Source organism: Trachurus japonicus, chromosome 7, assembly GCF_045865225.1.
Source record: "Trachurus japonicus isolate A0001 chromosome 7, Traja_1.0".
Classification (NCBI taxonomy): domain Eukaryota; kingdom Metazoa; phylum Chordata; class Actinopteri; order Carangiformes; family Carangidae; genus Trachurus; species Trachurus japonicus.
Genome location: NC_140913.1, coordinates 7,583,222 through 7,593,256, shown reverse-complemented (window position 1 = coordinate 7,593,256; position 10,035 = coordinate 7,583,222). Strand labels below are relative to the sequence as shown.

At 39.0% G+C, this 10,035-nt stretch overlaps 2 protein-coding genes across 3 annotated transcripts in view; one reads left to right on the top strand and one right to left on the bottom strand.

The window, feature by feature from the left end:
* Positions 1-838: 838 nt before the first annotated feature.
* On the top strand, positions 839-7,444 carry dnase1l1 (deoxyribonuclease I-like 1). 2 transcript variants are annotated; one of them, XM_085780997.1, is made up of 9 exons: positions 839-978; positions 2,105-2,282; positions 2,963-3,051; positions 3,169-3,258; positions 3,811-3,923; positions 4,033-4,145; positions 4,234-4,391; positions 5,476-5,572; positions 6,531-7,444. In XM_085780997.1, the coding sequence occupies exons 2-9, from the start codon at positions 2,133-2,135 to the stop codon at positions 6,708-6,710; spliced, it is 990 nt and encodes a 329-aa protein (XP_085637123.1). In that variant the 5' UTR covers positions 839-978; positions 2,105-2,132; the 3' UTR covers positions 6,711-7,444. The 2 variants fall into 2 exon arrangements, with proteins under 2 accessions (XP_085637123.1, XP_085637124.1); XM_085780998.1 differs by lacking the exon at positions 839-978 and adding an exon at positions 1,572-1,590 and having other exon boundaries at positions 2,124-2,282.
* A 1,821-nt stretch (positions 7,445-9,265) lies between these two features.
* LOC146984117 (tumor necrosis factor receptor superfamily member 14-like) overlaps positions 9,266-10,035 on the bottom strand; it is an 8,542-nt gene continuing 7,772 nt past the window's right edge. The window contains exons 5-6 of the mRNA XM_085783132.1: positions 9,562-9,649; positions 9,266-9,458 (exon numbers count right to left, since the gene is read on the bottom strand). Of these exons, the coding sequence (XP_085639258.1) occupies positions 9,266-9,458; positions 9,562-9,649 (281 nt within the window). The remainder of the gene's footprint in view (positions 9,459-9,561; positions 9,650-10,035) is intronic.

Here is a 10,035-nt window from a genome sequence, read left to right as displayed (position 1 = left end):
ATGTTTGTGTTACTGGAACCAAAACCAGATCAGAAACCAAACCTCATGTTTTATTAGCTTGATATGAAATGATGAGAACTGAATAAACAGCAGTTTGACCTTTTTCAGACACATTACCACATCACATCTGTCTGAGGTCTCAGGGACATCGATGTAATTAAATACAAGGTATTTTCATGTCCTTCATGTCTGTGATTAGTGTTGACTTTGACTTTCTAGGCTTTTATATCTCCAAAGGTAAGACAAGATCATTTCTGTTCTTGTAGTTTGTTAAAAAGAAATATTAACAGTGTTTGCATCTGTAACTTAAATGACATTACAAAATGATAACATACATTACATGGAACTATACATACATTAAATAAACAAATATTTATTTAAATTCAGTAATATGGAGAATAACTCTGATCATAACTTCCTGAAAAGAGGAACATAGAATGAACTTCCTCACTACTTCTTAAGAACTGCAGTATTGGTGGAGAGAAATGGAAATAGGGTACGAGGTCACACATAATGCAGCTGAAAACAGTTGTCAAATTCATCAAATGGTAATGTCTATTCTTTATTTTCAATCATTTTGAATACAATACATGTTTGATCCCCAAATCTTGCAATAACTGAGTGTAATCTACTCATGATAATTAGTTTTTCTTCACTTATCTCTGAGTGAATGCAGCACAGTTGATTTTATTGACCCTAACCCTTTCAATGAATTTGAATTTAACACAATGGGTCAGTGAAGTAAAAAGTCATTCTCTGACTCTCACAGTTTCCACTGCAGTTGGTCCCTCCCACAGGAAGCACATGGACACACCAGCTTCAGGTTTCACAGAGAAGGGAGGCGGTAAGAAACAAACATACCCTGCAAGTCTGAACCAGTAGCTACAGTACCAGGTAAGTTACAGTTGCTTTAGTTTGGACTAACTTCAATCTTTCACAGACTGAGTCAAGGAAATAACTTCACCTGTAACCTGATAGGTCTGTATGTTTGTGTTTGTGTGTGTTTTTGACGGGGGGGTTGTAGCAGTCCTAAGTCCTCTCTGCTTCTCAAAGGACCAGTGTAGACAGGAAACATGGAAACAGTTGTGTTTATGGTTATGATTTGGTAATAAGAAAAAAATATATAATGTATGGTTTATTAAACCTGTCACAAATGCTGTTGGAAAGCAGATATGTTGGAAAGCAAACTGTGAAACCCAACAGCTGAACGATGAATTTCCCACATACACGTATGTACATAAGATCATGTTATGGGCAGAGCAGCATCTGCCACCGTCTACATTATAACGCTGATGTGTAGTGAGACTGTGACTGAATGACTGAATGTTGGAGTGTCGTCAGTGGGCTTTTATTGTGACAGTCTAAGCTGATTTTAAAAGACTTCTGAACAAAAAAGCTACCATTAAAATAACATTTTAAGCAACTTTAAGCAAAACATAATTCCAACTTCTTATGACAGCCTTGATTAAAAATAAATGATATAAACTTTCACTTCTATCTCATGACAGCAAATGCTATTTTTAGGACTTGTGAACAGCTGTGTCTGGATCAGGTGACCCTAAACCATCACCAGTTCAACAGATAAGCCTGGTATGTTGTCTTAGTTAGCTTTGTAGCTCTTACAGATGCTGATATTTTAGAAACTTGATCAGAACTAAACCAGCTGTCTACACTGATAGATAAGATAAGCTAATCAATGCCGGACTTTACACAGAGACATGACAATATATGGATTATTTTTTGTTACTTATTTAACCCAACATGAGTAACCCCCCCCCATGTGCCACATTTAACTCATTATATCTGGTTACGCCCATGGATGTTTGGAGAGAAGATAATGGTTGTTTTAGCAGAACAGAAAGCTCCTCTGAGACAGAGAAGAGGAAGCTCAAACAGAGGACTTGGTCGACCACACTGACACACCAAGTGTTATCTGCTGTCTCTTTTTGTTGCAACACATGAGCTTGGCATAGCTGTGAGGCTTTCATTGGTTTTCAAAACAAGAAATTGAGACCAAGCTGTTTTTTCTGTTGAATTCATGTTTCCATCAATCATGGTTGCAGGTGGTGTATTTACTCAAACTGTCTGTGGCCTTCATCTCCAGAGGTGACTGTCTGTTGCAGCTCTGTGCCATGAAGTCCATCTCCCTCCTCCTCCTCTCCTTCCTTGTGGGAGTGAGTGACGTTCAGGGGGCCTCAGACTTCCGAGTTTGCGCCTTCAACCTCCAACACTTTGGGGATTCTAAGTCCAAGAAGAGCGATGTCATGAAGACTCTCACCATGGTAGGACAAAGACACATGGATACTTTTGACCTTTGACCTTTGTCTCAAACAGCAAACACCATAGACATATAAAGATATTTATATGCCTATGGCAAACACAGCAGAAAGTCCAAAAATGAAACAAAATGAGTTAGCATCTTAGCACCTCTGGTTCCCTCATTCTGAAGTCTGTGGGTTTGGGGTTTTTTTTGTCAGATGAATGAAGTAAGGTCTGTAGTTACACAAGCTCAACACATCATATTTATAATACGTTTTACATCTGTTAAAAAGGACTGGTTGCTAACAAGTGAATAGAATAGAAGTAGTATAGTAGTCACTAAATCACACTACAAAATAAAGTCATGTGACCATAGTGTAATTTGTTTGTAGCATAACAGTAACTCCTTACTTCTGATGATTATATTTAGGCTTGAAAAACATAAAGTCATGGTTATTATTGAATATCATCCTGCTGAGCAAAGTACGTATCATATGCTGTAAGTGTCACAACACAGTATATAGATCTATGGGCTACATCTCCTCCTGTGTACCTGGCAGCATGTCCTGTCAGTATTTCATTAGTGCCCAAAATATATTTACTATAATGTATTAGCTGTAATTATAAACACACACATGTGTGCACACAACTGACAACAATCTGAAAGTTGTCAACCTTTTCTGTCTCGTTCTTGTTGTTCCAGATCATCACTCGCTGTGATGTGTGCTTGCTTCAGGAAGTGAGAGACAGTAAAGGGAAAGCTTTACCCCAGCTGCTTACACAACTTAACAGGTGATTAATCACACACACACACACACACACACACACACACACACACACACACACATACACATACGCACACACCCATAACGGCAGCAGTATTCACCATATTTCCTCTGTAATCCTCAGCTATGACACTAGTCATAAGTATGATGCCGTGGCCAGTGAGCGGTTGGGCAGGTCCGAGTCATACCAGGAGCAGTATGTGTTTGTTTACAGGTGAGCTGAGCTGTGTCCACGTTCATGCTGCTTTTTCACTCTTGAGTACCAGTTTCATAATGGTTTCAATGGTTCATTTTGCGCAAGAAGAATAAAATATGGAATGCATAAATCACAAAGATAGATACAGTGCAGGACGAGGCAAAAATCTCAGAGAGCTTAGTAAGACCTCCACCCATAGTAAATTTTAAATTTAGAATATAGCACAAAATTAAAAGAATTGCACAAATGACAAACAAAAAAAAATATTACAATTTGTAATATATTTTTTTGTTTGTCATTTCAAACAAATTCAAGTGTTTGTAATTTACAAACACTTGAATTTTTACAATAATAATTAAGGCCATACATACAATTAAAGAAGATGGAAATGTGAATATATAAAATTAAATCTATCTTTTGGTATAATTTGTTTTTTTTTGTTTTTGTTTTTATCTTTAGCATTGAAATAACATTATCGGTGTCCCTTACTTATGATGATTCAGATTAAAGTTAAATAAACTAAAAATAACTGGCTAACTCACTGTACTGTGTCTCTCTGATGGTGTGCAGGACTGACACGGTGACCGTCACCGACCAGTATCAGTATCCTGACGATCGACCAGGAGATGTTGATGCCTTCTCCAGAGAGCCTTTTGTTGTCCGCTTCAAAGCCCCCAGGACAAGTCAGTACTCTAACACTCAGGTTCATCATCCGAGAGAATGAAAAGCAGAAAAAAATACCAGCATTAACACCAACATCCCTTATCTCTCCTACCACATCTGTATATTCAGGTATAAAGGACTTTGTCCTCATACCTCAGCACACCACTCCAACCAACGCCACCAAGGAGCTGGATGCTCTGTACGATGTTTTGCAAAAAGTGAGAAAGATGTGGAGAACTGAGGTAAAAGAACTTCTTAACAACTCTGTTTGAAGGTTTTTAATGATTTCATAACCACCAGTGTTGATGTTGTGCGCTGTTGTGTGTGCAGAATGTGATTCTTCTCGGGGACTTCAACGCTGACTGTGGCTACCTGGCCAAGAAGAACAGGAAGAACGTGCGTCTGATTACAGATAAATCCCTCGTTTGGCTCATTGACGACAACGTTGACACGACTGTGAAATCGTCCACCTCCTGCGCCTACGACAGGTGAACTCACACTACACTTTGTTGTGTGATGTGTGGTTGTGTGAGGTAGTTACTGTCAGTGCACTGCCTGCAGTGATCTCCCAGCAGGGAGAAGCAGCAGGAGCACCAACACAGAAAAACACTGTGGGAAAAAAGTTTTTTTTTTTTTAAACCACTTTAAAGAAATGTCTACAGGAGAAAACTGATTTCACTATCAGTTCTTTACCCCGTCTTGCTTTGGAACCCTTTGAAGCTGTGAAAATATTCAAAATAAGGTCTGTGCTTCAATGGATATCAGCTTTCTCTTTTTCTAAAGTGGCTTAAACATGTTCCTGCAGATGATCCCATCACCCATCACTTTTAGTTGCAGGTAGTTTTTTCTTCAGGAACTAAAAGGCTCCTGTGTTCTCCTTCCTCTTCATTGGTGTCTGCATTTCAGAAATGATGCACTCCTTTACAACCCGGATATTTGGGTGTAAAATTTTTTGTTCCATTTCTCCTATACTAATTCCAGATGGATATCCTCTTCTGTGTAAATTGTTAGTGCACCTCATTATCAATCTAGTTGTTGTAGGCTTTATTTTCCATCTCAAACCACAATAAAAAACACAACAGCCCACAGCAGCAGCTTCTGAACATGGCGGGTGAAATAAAATGCCTGGACCAATGTTCAGCACTGCAGACCACACACCCCCTGAACACTTGTAAAGTACCATCCTCTGACCAGGGACTTTTCAGGGATAGATCAGTTTATTAGACTGTGGTTCCTGTGGTCGAGCTCCTCATAAGGTTCCTGGGGAAAATTCCTTCGGAAGCAACATTTTAATGTTCATGTACTGATCGATGAACATCAAGCCTTGTACAATGTTTTTCAGTGAGGTGACCGGACCAACAGCTACGTTTTTGTTACAGTTGGAAAAATTATCATCTGCTTATAAAAGTCCACACTACTTACTCAGAACATTTTTTTTCATATTTCACTAAAGCTGAACTTAACCTGGGAGCAGCCACTGATCCCAGCAGCTCCACTGATGTTTTAATTCTGGTGTAACTGGACTGTAACTGAAACGTGTGTTGACTTTGTCTGTTCTATGTCCTACAACAGGATTGTTGTGAATGGGGAAAAATTTGCCGGAGCACTTGTGCCTCTTTCAGCCAAAACATTTAACTTCCAAACAGAGTACCACCTCACGGAGGAGCAGGTAACATGACTACATGTTTCAATAGCTGTGTGTCAGTTCATGGGCTGCATCTAATGGAGACTGTGGCCTTTACTGCAATGGCAGAGCTTGATGATCAGCTGGGATTTGATCCAATCTTCCATGGCTCATCATGGACAAGTGTTGTGTGTGAGACAATGGATGGATGTTTGTGACATCTTCAGATTTAGCTGGGACATAGATTACTATACGGAATTATATAAAATGATATGCAATGGTGCAGGTATGGTGCTAATATGATATCAACATGTCTGCTGGTGTGTTTTTGTCACATATTAAAAATATGAGACACCAAATTCTAAATCATCTAACACAGCCACAAAGCATAAGGCACGCATTTCATTACATGACACAGTGTGTCTACAACTCTGACCTGTTAACAGCCACACACACACCATACATCCAATGTGTTCCTGGCTTTTGTGTTGGTGTTACTGTATCTACTGTTATTGTAGTTTTATTACCAGCCCATGATGGATCCTGGGATTGGCCTTGAGCTAGTGTTATAGTTAAGACCACCTAACCCGAGACTGAGTCAAGACCAAGACCAGAGCCAAGACCATGTATTCAGTACTCATAATAATCATGTGGCTTGATATTTACATTATTCCTCCTCTTGAGAAAAAATCCCGAGTAGCCTACAGCTCGGCCGAGACTGAGACAAGACCAAGACCTTGAAAATGTGGTCTCAGTACCACAACACTATAGAGCATCTACCCATTTAAATCCTTATTGCCCGAAAAGTTGTTGTCAAGATGCAACAGCCTTGTTGCGCCACTGTGATGCAGTCTGCCTTTAAGGATGCAGTCCATGAGTTGGGACACAGCTAACGTGTGTTTCACTGAACTCACAAACCCAGTTACTGTAAATTCCTGAGTCTGTTTATGAATCTGTTCTTGATCTGCTGAGGTTTGTTAACGTTCTCCTGGTTTCTGCTCAGGCGCTGGAGGTCAGTGACCACTACCCGGTGGAGGTGCTGCTGAAGGTCGACAGGTCCAGCTGGTTCTTCAGTGGTGCCACGTCTTTGTCATTAACTGGCACAAATCAGACAACAACTCTTTTGAAGTTTATTTCTTGGTTTGTCCTCAGCCATCTTGTCTTCCATGTGTTTACTCGGTAGTTTTATAATGAATAATACACACAGATTTATGTCAGGTAGTTTACTTTATGAACTGGTGAGAACTTTAGGAAGTGTCCAACCAGCCAGACATCACCAACAACACTCCACATAGAGGGTCGGCCATGATGGACTCTTTCTATACATTTCACCATATTGCACATTAATTAATCTACATTTGTTATTTAAATTTAGAAAAATTGCAGCCTATAATTGATTTCCTCAAACTGGTCCAAGACACTTGGTATGTAATGAGACACTTTCACTAATGAAATACTGGCAATCCTATATTATTTGTATTATTATTGTATTGTATTAACATTGCTGAAAACAGCAACTACAGTTTATCAAGTGTATGACAGTACAACCACTGTCAATGTATTGAAAATCAGTAGTTCAAGTCCCCATTAAGCCGGAGGAACAAATAATGTCATTAAAGTTAACAGAATTGATGCACTGAAATAAGTAAAAGCAGCTCATGAATAATATATCATGGGATGATTTGTAAAGTAAGCTCTCTGTAACATGATGCTATAGGGGTGGGGGTGGGGGGGTTCATGTCTTATTATACAGTACAAACAATGCACTTTGTTAAACCCTGTTGAGATTTTATTTGATTCCATTGTTCTGTGTAAAATAAATTGAGTTATTTTTACTACTTGTGTTTTTTTCTCTCATCACAGGAACTTTTAAATTTAACTTAAATGTATCAACTATTGAGAAAAGGGTAGAAGGCATGCATCATAAAGCAAAAGTATAATTCCCTGACTTGTCATTCTGAAAAGTGGGATCTCTGTAATGTTTCCACTGTCAGCTGCACATCTGGCAGCAGCTGCTCCGATCACACACGTCACTAACTTTAATTTGAAGGGACAATAGATAGATGTTGATTTTGTTAACAGTGACTTTGTGTGACACATAAACATTACCATATACGTCATATATGTCGGCTTTATTATTTTTTGACAAAATTTGAGACTGCCTTCCAATTTTGCTTTTGAGGCTTTCAGGGGTCCCATGGGTTAATCGGGGGGTCAGACCCCCCCGGACCTCCCGTATTTTGCACACTGAATAACGTTACCGGCTATATTGATTGATTTCTTTCCAAATGCACATGGCTGAGAGGAGGGTTAGCAAAACAGCGACTGGACTTGCATAGTTCCTCTTGAACCCAAAAGCGCTGGTGCAAAACCATATGCACAGGTGCAGACGTCCACTCCCTAATAAAGTTGGTGCCCACAGGATGCCAAAATGAAATAATACACACAAAAAAAAAAATTAGCAAAATCGAATTGCTATAGAATCAACTATTCAGAAGTGAACCCACAATTAATTTTTACAGAGTATGCTCAGGACCGGAACCAATATTCTTTGTGAATTGAAAATGGCCCTTTTTAGTATGAACGTCAGATAATAGCCTACACTGTTTTTTATTTGGGAGATGAAATGGTTGAATCATGTTTTTTCCTTTGCTGCATTTCACATATCAGAAACATTGTGTTCACAACTCTTACTGCAATTTCACAACAGATCATATATTTCCTTTAACGCCTGCACAAAAACACATTTGATGTGTGATTGAGAAACTGTCATTTAGTTCAAAATAAATTATTAACCATTTATTTTAAACACATTTTACTCACTGTAAATATTCAGCTTTTGTAAAAAACAAACAAACACTGACTTAAAGCAAAAAAAATGCGACGTGTTGACTTCACACAGTAGTGAACAAGAATCAATCAAGAATAACATACTCCACTGATTCTTCAATATTACAATGCTCACATAACCCTGATGGATGTTTATTGATTACATGTAGTGTCTTCTTCAGTCTTGTGTGACCAACAATCAACGTGGTTAAAAAGTATTTTCCTCTTCAGTGCTGCTTTAATCTGCCCTCACTGTGCTCACTTCCTGCTGAATTGAATAAAAGGCAGCACAGGTTGGAGTTGGCGGGCTTTCAGTGCACCATCAGCACTGCCTTTTGGCACGAAACTGTCACTGCGCCAAGGTGAATCTGTTGATACCGCCCCGGCGCCCCCCCTGTTTGCGAAAATATTACTGTGCATCCAGTTTGTGGTGCAATGAGCTCTCTGTCCACCAGAGGACATCGGTGAAGTTTTACTTCAGAGTTGGACACTGATCCACTCAGCCTCTCATTTCTTCTCTCTCTGTTCCTGTCACACATAAACACATTCACAGTGGATGTGTCTGTCACAGACTGACCATTAGCAGTAAAAAGGGAAATGCTACTGTCATCATTATGGTCCAGACCTGACTCACAGCACAGTTCCTGTTTGACATTATGAGAAGCATAATATTAAATTAGGTTACAATTGTGTGTTTTCATTGGTGTTATTCTTTGGTGAAATATTAATAAATAGATTATAGATCATTGATCAACCAATCATCCACCACAGTGCCTACATACCTACACGCTGTTTCTTTTTCTTCTGTTGTCTATAAACAAACAAACAAACAAAAACAATGAATTAACTGATCAGCAACATCATCATCCATTTAACCATCAGAAAATTTTCTTTGACTGCACACAGGTCTTACTTTTGCTTGACGTTTTTTCTTCTTCTTGACAAGTAAACTAGAGGTACAGCAATGCCAATCAATAAAAGAACCAGCCCAGCTACACTGCCTCCCACAATCACTGGCACATTTAAACTCTTCTCCTCTTCTTCACATTCAGCATGACTCTCAGCAGTTCCTGCTTTTACCAGCTGACTTCCTGATCCACATCTGGAATGACAGAGAGAGATTTTTTATGGGAAAATATACAGAAACTACAAATTCACTGCAGCTGTTAGAAATGTGTCTGTGTGTGGCGGGAAGTGTCACTCACTGTGTGTGTGGTCGACAAGATGTAAATGTCCCATCAGAAAATGTTCCCTCACTGCAGTCAGAGCACACAGTGTCTGTGGAGGCTGTTCCTGTACAAACACAAATAACACACATGTTGAAACTATGTATCATGACAAGATCAGTGTTTATAGAACATCATCACACTTCATCAGACCAATCTAACTCTCTGCAAATTAAACATTCGATTGATTGAACTGTTGCAGCTTTTTTTCCTCATAAGAGCAGAACAAGATGGATTTTAATCCAATGTAAAGAGAAATTACATCAGCTTCATGAACAAACCAAATTATGGTTTATTGCTTGTGTTTATGATGCTTAGTTAGATACAGTCAACATTAACAACTAACCAGCTTCAGTGGTTTTCCTGAGTTAGTCAGTTAATGATCCAAACTTTACATGATAGACAAAGTGATTCAATGTTCCTGCTCCAAGAGAGACTTCTATAATCTACACC

Bases quoted from the DNA above. Each gene is read 5' to 3' on its own strand.
- dnase1l1 (XM_085780997.1), top strand. From the start codon at position 2,133: ATGAAGTCCATCTCCCTCCTCCTCCTCTCCTTCCTTGTGGGAGTGAGT. The intron at 4,146-4,233 runs GTAAAAGAACTT...TTGTGTGTGCAG, and splicing joins GAAAGATGTGGAGAACTGAG to AATGTGATTCTTCTCGGGGA. The intron at 5,573-6,530 runs GTAACATGACTA...GTTTCTGCTCAG, and splicing joins ACCACCTCACGGAGGAGCAG to GCGCTGGAGGTCAGTGACCA.